The 20,226-nt window shown below is 43.6% G+C and overlaps 1 protein-coding gene across 4 annotated transcripts in view; it reads left to right on the forward strand.

The window, feature by feature from the left end:
* Positions 1 to 20,226, forward strand: part of LOC147692932 (inter-alpha-trypsin inhibitor heavy chain H4-like) — a 563,260-nt gene that overhangs the window by 14,911 nt on the left and 528,123 nt on the right. For all 4 annotated transcript variants that reach the window (XM_086939190.1, XM_086939191.1, XM_086939192.1 and 1 more), the window contains exon 2: positions 4,378 to 4,538. In XM_086939190.1, coding sequence (XP_086795316.1) covers positions 4,378 to 4,538 — 161 coding nt within the window. The remainder of the gene's footprint in view (positions 1 to 4,377; positions 4,539 to 20,226) is intronic.

Here is a 20,226-nt window from a genome sequence, read left to right on the forward strand (position 1 = left end):
TACATGCAACATTGAATGCCAATTTGAAGTATATGGAATACCTGGGCCAACCCATCAGGCTTTCCTGACAGGTGAACAAAAAACGTTTCCTTAAGCCAATATCTTTGTCACTGCTCTGGGAGCAGTTTTCACACTTCTTCAGGTCTAATCCTGGTTGGGCAAGTACTTGAGTTTTAATGCGAATTAGCCTGCAGGAGATTCAGTTAGGGAAATGGTAACTCTCTAAATGTTACATTTCTTTTATATGTTTTATTAATCCATCGTCACCATTGTGGGGGGCTTTTAATAAATATTAGAAATAGTGGTTCAATCATATCTCTAGCTGCTCCCAACACGGAGATATCACAATTAATATTTAATCTTGCTTCCCAGTGTTTTTCTATGGAACAGCCAAATCCTCTTTACAGGGAAAATAGCTTTTATCATCTTTAAATGCCCATTCAACTAGAGAATGGGCATTTAAAATGGAAATCTGACCGCGGAGTGATAATTTATGCAGAATCCAGAAACTTCACATAGACATAATACAGGGCGAAATGATAAAGACAACATTACTTACAAACATGCTCGTTATAGAGCTCCCGAACAACAGGACCATCACCATGGGTTAACAATAGTGGTGAACAAGCCTCAGCTCCATGCAGAGCGATGATTACACATATTGATACCCTTAAGTGCAACTTTGTATCACAGCAGACCCACGATAAACAATGCTACCGGCATCCAGACAATGGTCTAGATACATTTAACCATGAACATGAGATGGTAGAACACATTTCATCATCTGGTTTTTACACACAGCCATTAACTTGATGGAAGCCTCTTTTTAATGCACTGTGTGGACCGCCGGGTACTGATGAGGCCTGGCACTTTAAAGAAATAAGTGAGTCCAATCAATCTTCCTGAACTCTGCGTGTATATCCACAGGGGCATGCTGCACATGACTTACTCACTTTGAACAAGTTGTCTTAAATATGTTTTTAGATACCACCTTTTAATCACTGAACACGTCAGTTGAACGAAATCAACGTGTTCTGGAGAAACGTATGCTGTCACCACCAATATGTTCTGGAAACCTACATTTGTCGTTTTTATGCCCTCTTTTTTCATTACAGTTGGATCCCAAGATTCACAATTAGGACACGCTTCTTGTGACACATAGATTAGCCTACTGGATCCTTTTAGATCCATTAGTGTAGACACATCACTACCGAAGGTCCTGAAGAATTGCGAGTAGAATTACATAAACGCGATAAACATGTTGACCAGTACAAATACACACTGACCAGCACTATAATAGGAACATTATATTCCCTCCAGTGCTGGCCACTTCACAATTTTTAATTAAGACAGGAGACCTCCAGAATAAAAGTTTTATTTAGGTACTCCCAGCCTTATTTTAACTCACTTGACTGTCTACACAATTCGGGCCCCACACCAGCACTTCACATAACAGCTGTTGGATAAAAGATCTCCGATAAAGTGCCCCATTTTGAGGTGAGCCCGTTGAGTATTGCACTGCCGACCCAACGAGGAGCAGCCCAGATGATGAAGCATGACACGTGCAAGGGTGTGTGAGGGCATTACATCTAACAAAATGGATGCCCAACTGTAATCTCACTGAGACCAGGGGCACCAGAACAGAATTGTGGCGCATAGCGTTCTCCACTTGAGGAACAGCTCAGCATCCTTTGTTTTGATCCTCTGGGGCATACGCTGCGGCTGGACCTCCCACTCCTAGTGAGTGGATATTGCCCCTTGCCCCCTCTTCCTCTTGTTGATAACACACAACACAGCATTATTTGCTGCCTGTCCCACTCATAAATAGCATGCACCCCACATTGTGGCTACAAGGCTAACATAGGTGTGACTTTATGATAATACAAAGGGAGGTTTCTATCTGCCAGACAAAATTACTTTAGCATGTTGTACTGCAGGTTTTGCACTGCACCAGGCTACAGGGTCAGGTCTGAGTCATGCTTGCACTGCCACTCTAGTGGAAGGTACAATAAGTGCTGCGGTACACATGGGGCATTTAACTTCTAGGCCCCGGAAGCACTATGTACACCATGTGTTAGGGTCTTACACCTAGGTTAAAGTACCAATTAAGAATAAGCTAGTTTACCATGGGGGAACAAAGAATCAGAAAGACTGACCACCATACATCCGGTGGGCTCAAGGAGCCCGCTGGTTACCATGGTGGCGGTGGCTACCAGGCACCACCTTAGGGATTACGATGTCCCTTTCCGCCCGCCTGTTTATGGCAGTTAACCTGCCATGAACAAGCAGGTGAAAAGGGAATTTGGGGGCCCATTGCAGGCCCCACTTCCCCCCTGCCCTTCTGATGTAGGCACTGGAGGGCATCTATTGTGCCGCCAACATACCCCTGCACCCTGGGGCAGGCGCCGCATAGTGCTTGCAATGTAGTGCAGGGATATGTACAGGGCGCATTTTTAACTTTGCGGCGGGTAGCTGCAGCACCCGCTGCAATGCAAAGAATAGACGTTTGACCGGATTGCAGGTAGTCGCATCGTAATCCCTATGGAGGGACCACGGACGGCTGGTTGGTTGATCCGGCTTCCGATAGGGTGGTGGGCGGACATAATTTCGCTCATCATCCTAATCAGGTCTAAAGTGATTAATAGATTTATAGAGGTAAAGATTGTGAGAAGGATTTCAGGCAGCTACTGAGGAGCAGAAGAACAAAAGAAGAAAATGACAGCAGGTGAAAGAACAATAATAGATAAAATACAAAGTACACTTTACTGGTCTATAGAGACAGTAATAATTTCAGAAGAAAATATGTGCATGGAAATTGTATGTCATCAATGTAAAGAAGTCTTTAGGGCACATAAGAGGGTAAAAGTATGTGGCAAATAGGAGGTGATCTATTACCCCACAATTCTAAATTTTATACCAAGAATGGGATACAAAATACAGCATGCAGGCACAATTAGTGCCCACATTACAAACATGATTCAGCTGCAAACAGGAACTTGCTTCCGTATAAGGATGTGTAGATTGGTGGGAATATTGGGCTAAGTGCCTATTTATCTTGGTATCCATTGAAATGTTAGAGATCACAGGCCAGATTTATCAAAATGTAAGGCAACACAGCTTGTTTTGCTGCACTGTGTGACAGGGAGAGAGAAGGAATGCGCCATATCTACTGAGATATGATGCTTTTCTGATCTCTCCCTGTGCTGGTGCACTGAGTGCTGCCTAGCGCCAACACAGGTACCCTTGCGCCATAATGCAGTGGTACCTGTATTACAGATAGGATTTTATTTTATCAGAAAGGGACACTATCCTTCACTAAAACATTCCTCAGAGGCAATTTCCTCTTTGTATGTGTGCTGTAGGATGCAGCACATGTACGAAGAGAAAATGCCAAGGAGAAATGAAGATGTTTCTCTTTGTTAGGCCTCTGTAGGTAAGGCACACCATTTTGGCGCAATTCCAGGTTTACAACCCCATAATAAATCTAGGCTTGCTTCAAAATCCATATGAGTAGATGCATGACGCGCCTCCCCAGTGCAAAGTGATGCAAAGCAGCGATGTGCGCTGGCTTAGGTTCTTCTCGATTTACTAAGCTATGCAGAGCCACTCAAGGTGGCTTTGTGTGGCTTAGTAAATCTCAGTTATGCCATTGTGTTGCCTTGCTTCGCTTGGAAGAGTTTAGCAAATCTGGCCGCACAGTGTCGGTGGGCCCGATTCACAGAATGAACTTAATACTCAATCCTAAACTTACTACTATTTTGGTATTCACAGAATGCACTTACTACTTTTGGCATTCACAGAATGCACTTACTACTTTTGGTATTCACAGAAGTTAGGATTTTATCTTAAGAAGAACTTAAGACAAACTTAAGACAGACTTAAGACAGACTTAAGACAAAATCCTAACTTAAGTCTGTCTTAAGTCTGTCTTAAGTTTGTCTTAAGACAAACTTAAGACAAAATCCTAACTTCTGTGAATACCAAAAGTAGTAAGTTCATTCTGTGAATACCAAAAGTAGTAACTGCATTCTGTGAATGCCAAAAGTATTAAGTGCATTTTGTGAATACCAAAATAGGAGTAAGTTTAAGATTGGGTCTTAAGTTCATTCTGTGAATCGGGCCCCAAATTCTCTAGTCTCTTCCCTTTAAATACTTATGTGTGGGCATTCAAGAATCCTTAGTTTAGCCTATGAAGGAGAGTTGTGTCTCTTAATTATATAATCTCTTTTTAAATGTATGTTAAAGATGTTCTATAATGCTTATGCTTGACCTGATTTTTTTTATTTTCTGGTAATATTTTCGTTAAAATCAGTGAATGTCAAATCTATGTTTTCCTTAGAATGAAGAGTTGTTAAATTCATCTATTTTTTCTCCCAGCATGGCATTGATATCTACAGCATGCATGTGGACTGCAAGGTGACCTCTCGATTTGCCCATAACATTGTTACCAGCAGAGTGGTCAACAGGGCTAATGGCTCCAGGGAGGCAAAATTTGAAGTTGAATTACCGAAGACTGCTTTCATCACTAATTTTACAATGTAAGAATAATGTGTATATTTAAATATTATTCTCCTGAACCTCATCGATAAGAAAGGCATTGACATGTTTTTTTACTTACTGGAGCTATATAACAGTATCCTGTTGCAGATCCATCATCACTGAAACAAATCATGAACATGTATTCAAAATAGCACAACAATTAAAAATCATTTAGGATGAGCACACAAATATTACATAAGATAATTTAGTAAGGATTAGATCCCACTATAGAAAAACGTTGTTTCTTTTGTGGTTGTGTTTCTTTTAGTGGCTACCATCAAGAATAGTACATCACGGGACACTAAATCACCAAAATACATTTTTAATAGGTTTTACAACTGCCTGAACTCCATAACATCATCCTTACAACTCTGTAATTTATTGCATTCTGTTAATTAATTATTTTCCTGTAATTGTGTCTTTTAATGCTAATGTTATGTTTTTTAAATGATTGTTTTTTTATCGCTTACCCTAGCCTTCTATTTTTTATTTTTATTAATTTTTATTTATTTTCACCATTTAACCATAAAACTGTCAAGGGTGGTAATACTGAGGTAAACTATTTTAACCTAGAATCAACCCTGACCTTTAGTGTTTCTGCATTTGTACTAAATTAATTATATTCCGTATTTTCTTTTAGCTAACTGTATTTCTTATTTGTAATGTTTTAACTTACAATCATTAAAACAAAACTAAAGTAAAATAATCCATTATCGTTCCTAAAGAACAATACAATTTTTTAAGAGCAATAATAATTAACTAAATATGATACTCCCCAAAGCACACTCTTTTTAGTTCCAACTTAAGAGCACAACTGTCAGCAAGACCTATTGTTACCAAGTCTGTAGACTATACTAAGTCTCAACTGTGGCTCTGGAAGATGTGAGAGAAGTTTCTCTCTCACTTCATCCTATTGGCTGTTTGGTATAACCATTCCACCACCTGGGAAACGCTTGAACTGCAATGAATGCAGGACATGTTTAAATCTCAAAATCCAAGAATCAAAACACATTACATTTTTCATGCCATAAATGCATTGTATAAAGAAAACAATTATTTCTGTTATTATTTCAAGCAGCAGGCTTTAAAAAATGTTTCCAGTCAGTTCTATAAATGCAGGTCAGACCTATTTGGATTACTAAAGCTTGTTTAAATAGTTCTTTTTAAAAATTAAGTTAAATTAATAACCATTTCAAATGGCTCATTTTGTCATTAGCTGTGACCATCTTGGGCTCTCGTTTAGTCTTTCTCATCTCATATGGAAGGAGGAGGAAATCAATGACATCCTGCATGCTCCATGTAATTTCCTACTTTGCATAGTACAAGACACTTATGTCTGCAGCTCTATTTCTATAGCTTAACTGTGAATGTTTTTAAATTAGTTTAATGTGTGTTTCTTGTAGACATTAGAAATTCAAGGTTAGGCTATTTCCCTGGGTATCTCATCAGGCTTATCTTTTCTTTGTTCTGTTTGGTTATTGAATTGTGCTGAGGCAGTCACTTAGTGGGAACCGGTGCTTGACTGAATTACTTCCATCCTAAAGGACCTTTCCTAAACTGTCCCTGTGACCCCCATCAACTAATCAAAAGTCCATCCAGAGTGTGGAGTCCCACAGGGCTTCACCCTCTCTCTACATCTTTTTAATTTATTATTTTCCTAGTTTACATGCTCAAAAATAGGAACTGTACAATCTACAACTATGCAAATGAAATGCAACTACTCTTTAGTATTGACAACTCTCCTGAATCAAAGGAAATCTTCCAAAACACAATGCTGTACATCCGCAACTGGATGAGCAACAACCACCCAAAATTAGACTCAGACAATACAGAAATCACCATCACCAAAAACAAGATTGATTACTGGACTGCATCTTCTTGGCCTCCCGAGATGGGAGCGCCCATGACCACCCAAAAAATCTGTAAAAATTCTCAGCGTGGATATTGATGATGAACTCTCTATGAAGCCCCAACTAAGATCTGTGATCTCCTCATACTCTCAACTGGTCCGTAGAATCAGGATAATTCCCAAATTCCTTACTCCTATAGCTCTACATCAACTCCCTATTTGTGGGCCTATCTAAATCACACAGGAAGATTAATATACTGACAACTTACATAGTGCCATATCACTCCCTTGATGAAAGATCTACATTGGCTGCCGGTGGACAAAAGGACTAATTTCAAAACTGGTTACATTTTCTTCTAAACTCTTAATGAAAAGCCCCTGACTTCATCACATATCGAATCCAGAAGTACACTCCAAAAGGTACGTTGTGATCCGCTCTCATGAACTATCTGATGACACTTAAGATTAAAAAGAAGAGAATGGACAGTTCCAGATTCTCAGTCCTCGCACCTTACATCTGGAACTCTTTCCCTCTTGAGATCAGAACATCACCATGCTACATGAATTTCAGAGAATATTTTAAAACCTGGTTATTCAGACAAGTGTATGATCAATGCCTTGCTCAACAGTAATGTAACCTACTAGACCCCGCACCAGCGGCAAGAAACCAACTAGTGATCGTCGACTTAACAAATACCAGTAACATAACATAACATAACATAACATAACATAACATAACATAACATAACATAACATAACATAACATAACATAACATAACATAACATAACATAACATAACATAACATAACATAACATAACATAGCATAACATAACATAACATGACATAACATAGCATAACATAACATAACATAACATAACATAACATAACATAACATAACATAACATTGATAGCAACCATCTTGGATTCCTACTTTAGTTTTTTTCCTCTCATACGGAAGGAGGAGGATATAAGAAAGGTCCACAGTGCGTCTGCAACACTGGTCATTTCGCTACAGTAACAAGTCACCTCACCCGATTGTTCACTCAACATCCTTGCCAATTCACTCTGGGGGGACACGTTCACAGCTGGCTTGGACTCTTGACCGGGAATCAGGTTCCATTTGTCTTACAGCAGTATGTCTACTCTGTAAGTGAGCTCCCAACTCAGCTGTCAACAAACCTCAGCTTTATAGTCTCAAAACATACATTAGAAGGTTCGAGAGTCTTCTTCCCCACGCCAATAGAATCTTACTGGAACAGGCCAGCTTCCAAGCAAGCATTTCAAGGCAGTGAGGAGTTCCCACGTCCCTATACCTTCTTGCATGTTCCAGCCTTTATCTTGACGAAGCTCATGAAAACCCTCTTAGGGTGGGAAACAACCTTTACAACGCAACTTTTACAACGCACTACCATTACAACAAAACTTTTACAACACAACATCCATTACAACGCATGCATTTACAACGCATCCATTACAACGCATGACACTACAATGCACATCACTACAACGCATGCCATTACAACGCAGTCATTACAACGCATACCATTACAACGCATAGCATTAAAACACATAGTACCCATACACTATCCAACGCTTACCCTACTGTTGCACCCCCTGGAGTTAGAATAGTAATTTTTACCCCTACACTATTCAACACTTACCCTACTAGTGCACCCCCTGGAGTTAGAAGAGTAATTTTAACCCCTACACTATCCAACACTTACCCTACTGTTGCACCCCCTGGAGATAGAATAGTAATTCTTACCCCTACACTATCCAATACTTACCTTACATGCAATGTAATGTTATGCATTGTAATGGTATGCGTTGTAAATGTAGTATGTGTTGTAGTGGAATGTGTTGTAAAGGTAGTTTCAAAGTATTTGTTGTAATGGTATGCGTTGTAATGGTGTGCGTTGTAATGGATTTTGCGGTGTAAAACATGCGTTGTAAAGGTAGGCGTTGTAAAAGTATGCGTTGTAACGTCATACATCCCTCTTAGGGTACATTAAACAATCTCTCACAAAAACAATCCTTGAATGTGATTAACCCAAACAACTTGCAAGCCTGGCTGTGCGCGCAAAAAAAGCTAAAGCCAGGCAGAGTCATAACTCAGGATGACATGAGGCCATGTCAAAACCGATAGTAAGAAATTAATAATAATTATCAATGTACAACACAGTGCACATTAGCGCACCACTGCTTATAGCATCACATACTACATCTCTCAATATACAACACAGTGCACATTTGTGCACCACTGCTTATAGCATCACATACTTTATCTCTCAATGTACAACGCAGTGCACATTTGTGCACCACTGCTCATAACACTACATTTCGAGACCAAAAAGTACATTCCACACCTTTCTCTCTCTCATGCTTTCAAATGCACATCCCACACGTTCTGTTCTTGGCAAGGCTGTCCTATTCCGTGACAGCTCCCACTCAAAGACTGCACAATTACAAGAAAGCAAGAAAGAAGTCTTTAAAAGAAACAAGGCCTATTCAGGATGCCGCACATTCAGGCTTGGATAAAATAACACACCAAAGACAATTAAAATAATGGTAGTCAAAGGTCATCACGTGGTGTCAGACAATAAGAGTGCCTCTAGCACTACAATGAGGGAGCAGACTTTTATGCATCTGGTTTTCTGCGGTATCACTAAAAGATCTTTCCTCATCAAGCGGATAGGGTGAACTAAGGGAATTCACTGAGATAAGGTGGGACATACAAATAAAAGGAAAACATACAGTTCTGACAGTGCCCTAATTTACTATCAACCAGATTAAGTTTAGCTGAGCATGCCTCCTTATGGTTCCTGGGTTGAAGGTCCGTAACTTGGGCATGCAGATATTGCCTTACCTCAGCAGAGTTGCAATTGAACTTACAACTGCCAACATCCCTGGCCTTGGCACCGTCCTGGAGCAGACTGGCTCAGATGAGCTTGTCTTTAGCACGCTTTTGGTGGCACTTATATGCCATAATATATGACTTTGAGATGTTCATGTGCGCTTTACAAATGTGGATTATGTTCACCCTCAAGTGTAAATCTTCCATGAAGGTTAGGAAAGAATCCAGTACAACCAGTTGACCATTTGCTGTGAGGGCAATAAGCATCGCATCATCTGCGTACAACAAAATGGGAATATTCTTGGTTCCTATTTGTGGTGTGCCCTTTACCTTGGATAAAAACATTTATTAACACCATTTATGTAAAGTAAAAATAAAAAGGGGGCTAAAATGCACCCCTCTTATTCCACAGGTGGTATAATTTGGAAGTTAGAGGATGTAGCCTTACGGCTTAAGTGGTCAACCTCAAAGCTGGGAAACTGGGTTCAAGTCTCGGCAACGATGCTCAGCATCCTGTGATTCTGGGCAAATCACTTAGGGCCCCATAGCAATGTCGTCAGTAAGGCGTCCGAATCGGATTTGGCTTTCCCAGATCTGTTTCGTAACAATTTTTTGTGGCCGAAACGTACACAGGTCTGAATGACCAAGTACTATGCGAAGATCACATACCTGTCATCTGAATCGTTTCCAAACCCGATCCTGTCCGTATGACGGGTTCATAGCCGTATTGTGCCGGGCTATGGAGCCGGATTATGACCGAGCGAGTATGATGCACAATTCAGACAGTCGCATCAACTTGGTCTCAGCGAGACAAAACGGCTGTCGGAATCATACTTCGCGGGGCTCCAAATCTGTTACGGGGGTGTTCCCATGGGCCCCCCCGATCCAAGCATGCACAGTGTGGCGGACACCATGGGGTGCCCACCACAGGGTGTATGCTTTTCCCCACCCACCCCTTTTTGCTATGAGAGCCTGTGTACGCGTCCTGTATACAGGTTCCCATTGAGTTCAATGGGAGTCCGAGCAAACCAAGTCTGGAGGCATACAGATTCATCGTACCCGCTCGTTCCGACTCCCGGACCGCGGTTCACTCTGAAAGCCCTCTGGATCAGAATCGTACATAGGGCTTTCCTAGTGAGTTCTTAATTGGCCCCCTTAATCTCCCCAAAAAATGAATGTAAAGCGCTCTGATACCTGATATCTTTGGGTCCAGTTCATGCTATGCACAACTCTAAGAAAAAACAAAATGTGCATTCACCGAAAGGGCCACAGCAGGGTTTGACTGATGAAACATTATGCAAGCGTTTTATTAGGGTGCACAGCTTATTTTTCACCCCATCTGTTCCATTAAGATGGTTAATTTCAAGCTATTTACTAAATCAAATGCGCTCAATAGGTCCATAAAGGCAAGGTTGACAAATGCATTCGCTATGAAGTAGAGATTGAGGTACTGTTCCACATTACCAATTACTGATCTGAAGCCTTGTTGTACCCTTGCGAAGATAATATTTTCAGCAGCCTAAACATACAGACAGGACAGGAGGACTCGTCCCAGAATCTTGATGCTGGAATCTAGCAAGGAGATTGGTCTATAATATGACGGTGAAGATTTATCACCTTTCTCGTAAATAGGCACAATAATAGCTGTCCTCCATCAATCTGGTATCAGGCCTCTCACTGTAGTTCTTATGAAATGTGTTATAGAGGTACCCATAGGTTAATATTAGTTTTAAAAATATCAGCTGGTACACCCTCTGGCCCTGATTGGTAGTTCCTGCTCAGCACAGACTTGAAAGTCCATGCCATGCAGGACCTGTGTTGCATGCATACATGAGGGCACATTATGACTCCAGGCATGAACCACAGGGCCCAGCGGTCCTCTCTGCCATGGTTGTTAGCCTACTTCTGCTTTTGACCCCCATTCCAACACTACCACGCCTCCATGAGTCTGGTGGTCCTCTGACTGCCAGATATATAATCAGGGCCTTAGTGTTTAACATGTACTATAGTCACTAGCATATCAAACCTATTTTCAATGTGGCAAGTTTGGCTGTTCCAAAGAGAAACACTGGAATGCAATATCAAATTTAACAATGCACAGGCCCCTTCTTTGTTCTCCTAATCAGTCAGACTCTAATCCCAGTGGTGAAGGGACTGCCCCCAGAACTAGCTTGAAGGGACCACAGAGGAGGCATTGTTAATTTCGACGCCAATATCTCTGGGGTGGTTACACAAGCTCTACACAAGTGGAGAAACATCTTAGATTTAGGCACAGAGGTGCACTGGGGGTTTGTTTGTAGAACGGCACACAGCAAATGCTACAAAAATGGGTATGTTAACCCCAGGAAACTTTCACCCAATTGGTTATGGAAAAGCCAGGAGTCACCACCGCCCACCCCTAGTGCCAGTCTGTAGCTTTCTCAATACCCTCCTCAGAGGAGCACTTCCAGACCTGAGGAAGATTGGAAGAGGACTGTCCCAGCTGTCTGAGATGTGAGAGTAGCCCAGAAGGACTGGATCTGCTCTCTCTCTCTGTTGAGCTAGGGGCAATGAAGTGGACTCTAAGGTTCATATGGCTGACCTGCTGTTCAAGCAACAGGGAAATAAAAACTGACAAGAGACCTTTCCAGAAGATTTCCTGACCAGTTCCAACTGAACCTGCACTGGATCCTGCTGGTAATTCCTGGAGGTCTGCACCCATTGGCTGGATCTGTATTGATGACTTCTACCACCCCAGAAAACCTGGGATTTCATAAGATTTTGGCTACAAAGGCCTCCAGAGGACCCGAACAAACCTGCTAACTGAATTTGACCATTGTGTGTTGCTGCTGCGCTGCGCGGAAGATTCAGGTTTCTCCCACTCAGAGTTTTTCTGTAGCAGCAAATCCGATTTCGCTGGACCTTGTGGAGAAGTTATCCTGCCATGGCGCCTTCTTCTGAAACAGCCTGCAGCCTTGACCCACCGTGGGCATCCGAGCTCCAAAAAAGTGATTAAGTCTGAATGAAAGAATTGTGGCTGGACAAAGGTGCCAAAAGTATTCAACCAGTGAGAGACTCGGCCTCAATTAGCACATAAATCCTGGTCTACCGAGACCTAAACCTGTCCCTGCCTCCCTTAAGCCCTTCTTACTCCTTCATTAACCGCTCCCCACAGCAAGTCAGTGTAGAAATAAAGCTAAGTGAAAATGCATGACCAGAGGCTAAGAAGTAGACTCAGAGATTTGTTCTGGATTCTTTGTAGCGTACAAATGACTTGGTGGAAGACTTGTATTATATTATATTAGCATAGTCTATTTGGAGAGCACTCATCTTATGTTGACTTCCACGTTTTGCTCTGCTTTACGTCTAAGTAAGGGAACAGTCAATGTAGGCAACTTGTTACAGAAAATTAGGCCTTTATAATTTAGAACACTGGTGGTATCAGGGAAAAATTGCCTTTATTGTCACACCTAGATTGGTTACTTGGGATGTTTGGATATGAAGTGTTTCAAGTTCTTCAGGTCTGATAGTCTTTATATTAAAAGATCTTTATTCTTAATGTATCTTTATTCTTTATGTATCTATAAAGGTTTTTGGCTTTGTGATGCAGTAGGAAGCACAGATGTCGTATAGTTCTTCTATGTGAGTGGTTTTTTAGGTCTCGGCTAGAAGCGAGAGAAGCTCGCTCTCGCCAGAGACCTATAGTTATTAGCTCAGCTTCCGAGGAGGACAGCACCTGGCCGCACGCATTTCTGCCGAAGGAGGCGATTTGCGCCGGCAACGCGAACGCGCTCGCAGTCGCCAGGTCTGTCCTCCTGGAAAGCAGCCTCCCACAACTCAGAACGCTGCTCGTGCTCACGCCTGCTCCCAGGGCACGCACTCTCTCATCTGTGCGACTTGGTAGAGCAGCTTGTAGTGTTCCTCCCTCTTCTCAAAAGTACACAGGTCGCAGTCTTCTCTTTATGCAGGATGGGCGGATCGCCCGACAAACGCTGGTTCTTTTATTTCACCCACGCTCGCCTGCCTCCCGTTGATATTAAAGCATTTCTGGTGCATCGAAGCATCGAGGGAGGGAAAGTGCTTAAGTTTATTTTCTAGAAGTAGTGTGGCTCACTGGTTAGAGGCGGCAGACCCGAGAGCAGAGGACGGCCCGGGACCAGGGTTCGATTCCCGGCGCGGCAGGTTTCTGGACCAGGGTCAGCGGACTCGATAATTCTCTCGCCTCGGTGCCCACTCTGATCAGCGATCACACTCGGCAACTCTGGGCATTAGCTTGCCTCATCTTCACTAACGGCCCCACCAGACCGCCGGGGATGCCTGGTCTCACCCTGGAGATACCCATTAAGGGACCATCCCTCAAGGAAGCCAGGAAGGGTTTCGCAGCGGTCGAAGCGCCTTGGGACCCTACGGTTAAGTAGTGCGCTATATAAATGCCTATACATTTTCATACATTTACATTCCTACAAGTACACCACATGTGATAAGCATGGGTCATTGTAGCATCACCCAAACATAGATAGTACATGCTGCTTCTGCAACGAAAGGCATGACTCAGTTAACCTGCTCTTGCATTCAGTGGTAAGAAGAGAGGAGTTGGCCTAACGGCTAGGGCGCTCGACCTCGGACCTGGGGAACACGGTTCGAGTCTCGGGAATATTGCGGAAATCTCCTGTGATTCTGGGCAAATCCCCGTGCCTCACAAAATGAATATGTGTCCTTGTGTAACGTAATTGGTGCTATGTAAAGCGCTCTGAACGTATTAAAAATCTATTTGCATGTGAAAATAATGCGCTTTCTTTTGATACTCCATTGTAGTAACCCCACTGGTCTTTTTCTCACTTTTGGGGCTACACTAGATAGTGCGTCCACTTCTCCTTGAGGATTCCTCCTTTTTGCATTTCAGCGGAACATAAGTTCATTTTATCTCGGAGACAGACTTGGGTGGTGCCTGTCTTCCGCATGTGCGTGTTCTCGCCGATCAGGTCTGTGTGGTTAATATTGTGCAAGCCACTTATATTATGGGTACCTGCGTGGGTGTTCTGTGAGGCTGGTTTTATTTTACCACTTCAAAGCACGGGCCGTTTCCACCATTAGGCCAGACTAGGCGGTCGCCTAGGGCGGCAGAAGGGAGAGGGCGGCAAAAACAAGAGTTTGGGAATTCTGCTCATTTGCACTTGCTCACTGTGACAGTATCAAAGCGGTGCCAGGACTCTGCGTCCCAAACCTCGACTCCCAGACGGGGACAGGAAATCTGCAGCTGCGGCACGCAACATGCCCTTGAGAGGCACTGGGTGCTGAGGGCAGACCTGGACACAGGACGTTGGGTGGGCCGGGCATACTGGAGGGCCACCCTGTGCAGGAGGAGACAGGCAGTGGCGCTCTGTGCTCAGCTTGAGACCCCAGGCCCACAGCCCCGCCCCAACCTCCGGGCCGCCATGGCGGAGGCACCGCTGTGCCTCACCTGGGTGCTGGCCGTGTCCTGCATGTCCATAAGCCTGGCGTCTAACAACGAATGCCACAACACCTTTGATTAAAACGGCTGGAATGCCAGGGTGAGGTATAGTGCCTGAAACTCAACTTTTGGCCTGGGAGCCTTTCACAGGATTGGAAATGAAAGCCTGTGTCAGACTCGTCAAGGGCCTTGAGTGCACAATTCCAGGAAGCAGCGTTGGCTGGGCTGATGAGAGTTGTACACGCCATGCCGACATCACTCCCACCCCGTACCTGCGCATGGCATATTACAGGCACACAGTCGACCTTTCTTCCCTTGCTGTGTGTACTCGACCTTCCGATCCAGACTGGGAGGAACAGCTAGAAGTCCCGGGGTTAGTGGCATTTAAGCGCTGCACCTAGCACCTAGAGGCAGTGTAGCGGCTAGGCCTAGCACGCCTGGGGGTTCTTCGCATTTCTTCCATTAGCAGCACGCTCTTCAGCGCCGAGGGAACCGGTTGTTGTGGACACATGGTTCGCCTCTAAATAGCAGGCCAGGGCGGCAAAGGAATCAACTGCTCAGGTACAGACACCCATGGAAAAAAGCTGCATGGGTTGGCGAGTCACGCCCTGTTCACTTCAACCACCAGGGCACATCGGCACGACCTTTCCCTGTGTACCATGTTGGAGAACTGCCCATAGCCCATCCGTCATTCTCCGCATGTTAGTTTATTTTCCCTTCTTCTTACTGTGCAGCTGCAGACACCCCTCCCCAGTCTGCGATCCAGTGAGTCACATGCCTCTTTTCCCAATCCATCTGGTTCGATGTGCACTTTCCCTGCAGCTGCGGTACTTCTAGCTGTGCATGTTTTTCTGAAATTAGGAAATTTTCAATGTATTGCTGCAGCTTCTCTACCACCGTTGATTTAAAACATGTACGTGCTTTTTATGTTTAGGCATGAATATTAATGTCTTGGACACAGTCTTTTCCTGCTGATTTAGAGTTGTACAAATGGCCTGGCCTAGCAAGTGCTGTAGGTGTGTGATGATGGGGAAAAACACGCAGTGAGTGTAAAGACCTCTGCTAGTGTGTTGTCTGAAGGAGTGCCCACGCCTTCAGTGAACAACTGATGATACAAAGGGTGAGCTATTATACTAAAGCATTCAGGCTGTGGTTCTGTAGCTCCTGACTTGGTTCAAGGATTGTTCTTTCTGAATGTGATGTCAGTTTACAGTTATTATACCTTGGGACTTACGTGAACATTAATATATACAGTTCACAATGCAGAAGTAAAGGCACACATGGAGACCATGCAGCGCCTGTAAGTAATGATTGCTGGCATTTGTACTTCAGTTTTGTAGACACGCGTTTTTGTAACCCACAACCTATCCCCACCCCCCTATAATAAAAAGTTGACACATTTATAGGGCTTTGTGAAGTTGGTGACAAGCAGGAAAAGCTGACCGCGCTAAAGTAATTCATTGAGCAAAGCACAGAAGCACGCTACTCTGGTAGCTGCAGTGCGTGTGACAGGGCTGCTCTACACCATGCAGTGCATTGCTGGTCTGCCCTGGTGTAGAATTAATAAATGTGAATATGCTGGGCTCAGCGACTATAGCTGGCATGCATCACCATCGCAGGCGTCATGTGAATTCATGGCGTCTCAGGACTGAAACATTATCCATATTTTGCCAGGGAGACAGGACTTAGAGGGCATGGCACCCCACCAGCAGAGCGAGGAAGGCGTCATTTAGGATTCTGAAGTTTAGTTTTGCAGCCTGTGCCACAACTACCTCTCATCCTTATGCCCCCCTCCCCCGTACCTCCATTACAATGCGCCATCGACCGGACCAGTTTGCTGGAAACAGGTTATCGCTGCGGGCCTCACACATACAGGTCTGTGATATCTGACCTTCCTGCATTGTAAATATATTTAACTTTAAAGAGTTAGTTTGGGCATGTGTCGTTACTGTACTGTTCGGGCATCCCTGGTGCCCCGGCTGGCTAGGCAGCACTCCACTCAGCTAAATGTGAGTGACTGGGACCGACAGCGGTAGTTAGGTCTCACGCCTGCGATGCATATGGCAAAGCCATATGCATCGCGCAGGCGCGATACTATAGTTGCCGGGTCTGCTTCCCAGGAGACAGGAGACTGGCACGCGCACGCTCAGGAAAGCGATCGCAGCCGGCCGCGCGTGCGCGTTCCTAATCTCCTGTCTCTCTGGGAAGCACACAAGCAAGCCCAGCAAGCCCCGCCAAGGCACCACGAGCGCGTCCCACGTGGGCGCCTACCACGAGGACAACCGCAACAGCAGCACAGCCCCGCCAGAGAGCGCGCGGCCCCGCGCAGCCCGCAAACTACAAGCGGAAGCCGGGACAATTATTTGAGGCGTTTCTGCTGAGAATGTGGAAGAAGGGCCTGCATCATCTATGTTACAAGGTACAAAATAGCGTCCTTTCAAAACCGCTCAGCCCGCAAGCCGCAAGCGGAAGCCGGGACCCCCCAAGGCCACCCCTGCAACACCCCCGACACGCCGAAACAACCGGAGGCCCCCGTACAATGCCTGCAGCCTGCCGGAGCAAGGAGCGCCCCCTAACCGCGCTACTCCACCGCTGCTTCCTCCCCCCTCCCCCTCCCAAAGACAACCCGACCCTACGGACACGCGAACCCTATCCCCATGCACTCACTGCGGCACGCACCCTGCCGCCCTTAGCATCCTCACCAGCCGTTCTGCCCCAGGCCAGCAAACCGTGAAATCCGAACAGGGCAGCGGCCGCGCACCCCAACACAAACCCCCCCCCCGCAAATGTGTATTAATAGGAACGTATTACCTGACATGTGTATTTTGTTAATCTGTCGTGGATAATCAGTATTTGAGATTTAATTTCTTTGGGCTGTGTAAGAAAATGTAATGGTGAACGTATTTATGTGAAACTTGTCATTTCATGTAACATGAGGTATACTTGTGTCGCAATCCGATCATTGGGGTTACGTTCACCACACCACAGTTTTCACACCCATTACGTGTCTGTTGAATGGGAAAAGGACATAGACAATAGACACTTTCGTTCCACTTTGTGCATAGTACTACTTAGCTCACGCATTTTTATCCTATCATTCAACCCCGATGCGCAAAGTACCCCAATATATAATAGGCTCAGGAAATGTTTGCGCTCGGCTTTTCTTTTGACCTTTTAAAAAAATTGTTAGCGTAAAATCTATTGACTCTGTAAGGAGTTAAAAGTTGTTGCGCACTGCTGGTCTGGACTTGTATATTTTAAATGCAAAGCTGTTTATGACAAAACCGTCATAATTGCTGCAGACTCTACACTATAAGGCAGACACCTCTCACTTTCTGCAGTTTCAAACATGATGCAGAGTAAAAGACACTAACATTTACAAAATGTTGACTTTTTATGCTTTTAGCCCGGGTTCATTCTTATTTTAATTACACTCCTAGCTATCCAACAACAATAACCTATTACGCTTTTTTAATGTATCAATATTCTTGTATCGGTGATTAATGTAACTAGTGGTATTTTCAATATCTGCATCATATTTTGATATTTAGATCATGGCCGTGTCTTCTATATAGGATGTTGTTTAACACATACATATAACAGAGTTATTTAAATCATTACAATAACTGCAAGAAACAACATCTACTCCAGACATTAATAACTCACAAAATATAGTATATCCTTTTTTTTTTCCCATTTTATTTTAACGTCTTCTCTCTTTGCCTTTGTACCTCTCATTTTCTTCTTGCCTTACACCACATCCTTTTCTTGTTGTCTTTTTTCTCTTGCATTCTTTCCTCTTTCTCAATTCTGATTTCCTTATTTTTCTCTTTATGCCGTTCTCTGTCATTCTTTTTTCTTCTCTTTTCATTCATTCATTTTACTGTTTCGTTTTTTCTTCCTTTAATTATCTTCTAATGTATCTTTTTCCTTCACTGCCTTTCTTTTGCTCCTTTCTATATCTATTTATCCTCATTTATTTCTTCTATTTTCATATCCTATCTTTCTCTGCCTTATTTTCTTTATTTCTCTCTTACATGTTTTTCTGCACTCTGTCATCCTTCCCTCTCTGTCTCTTTCTCTCCTCTTCTAATTTTTCTCTCACATTCTCTATCTCTATTTATTTCTCATTCTTTCTCACTTTTGCTGTCTTAGAGCAAAGGGGCAAAAACGGATCCTCAGGGACCACAAATGTACACTTTTTGCAGGACAGCTCACGTGTCATCAATGCTGTGTGCTGCTTGTAGCAGGAATAGGGTACTCTAGGGGCAGTACCCTACGCCCTCACTCTAACTATCGCCCTCTATCTATCCATCGCCCTCCCTCTATCTATCCATCGCCCTCCCTCTATCCATCGCCCTCCCTCCCTCTATCCATCGCCCTCCCTCTATCTATCCATCGCCCTCCCTCTATCTATCCATCGCCCTCCCTATATCTATCCATCGCCCTCCCTCTATCTATCCATCGCCATCCCTCTATCTATCTATAGCCCTCCCTCTATCTATCGCCCTCACTCTATCTATCGCCCTCACTCTATCTATCGCATCACCACAGCATCACTCAGCACCACCACAGAACCACTCAGCACCACCACAGAACCACTCAGCACCACCACAGAACCACTCAGCACCACTACAGAATCACTCAGCACCACCACAGAATCACTCAGCACCACCACAGAATTACTCAGCACCACCACCGAATCACTCAGCACCACCACAGAATCACTCAACACCACCAAAGAATCACTCAGCACCACCACAGAATCACTCCGGGGCACCACAACATCACTATGCGCTACCACAGCATCACTGAATGCCACAGCATCACTCGTCGCCACCACAACATCAATCTGTGCAACCATTCAACAACAACTAGTTCAAATATGTTCTCTCAATGTTTCAAGCTTTATTACAAATGTCACAAAAAGATGTTAATATTTCACTTCTGTTCTTGGATTTTCATCACAATAAAATATACTGAACATAATCTTCACAAAAGTTATTTACAAAAGTTTAAGCTATTGCCATTATAAATCACAATAACTTTTATTTAAGTATTAATTATTAAAAAAATGAAGACATTGTTATTTGTAATATCAATACATTTAAGTCACGTAAATACAACACATATTGCATTGCAAATGCTATAGGTGTCACATTTGCGAAAGTTAAAACTATTGGCATTGTGAATGACAAAGCTATTAATTTCGCTATTTTCAAAACCAACACATAAATAAAATGTTAGTAATTTACAATACCAATAGCTCAAACTTTCCTAATGCGAGACCTATTGCATTGCAAATGCTTGTAATGTTTGGTTTGGCTTCTTGCCTCATATCAGACAGGATGAAGTGGAGCCTTACAAGATTCCTAACTGTTCCTTTTGTCGATTTTCCAAGTTCAGACTGTCCTTATGGTGGTTTGCTTTTTTCCTTTGCCTTCTAAATGATGGATTTCTAGTGTCATCCAGCTTGCTTTTCCGTATTGTTTGGAGAGAGTAGTCATCTTAGTTTCAATTATGCTATTGTTGCTTAAACTCGAAATACCTTA

Source organism: Lissotriton vulgaris, chromosome 9 (genome assembly GCF_964263255.1).
Source record: "Lissotriton vulgaris chromosome 9, aLisVul1.2, whole genome shotgun sequence".
Classification (NCBI taxonomy): domain Eukaryota; kingdom Metazoa; phylum Chordata; class Amphibia; order Caudata; family Salamandridae; genus Lissotriton; species Lissotriton vulgaris.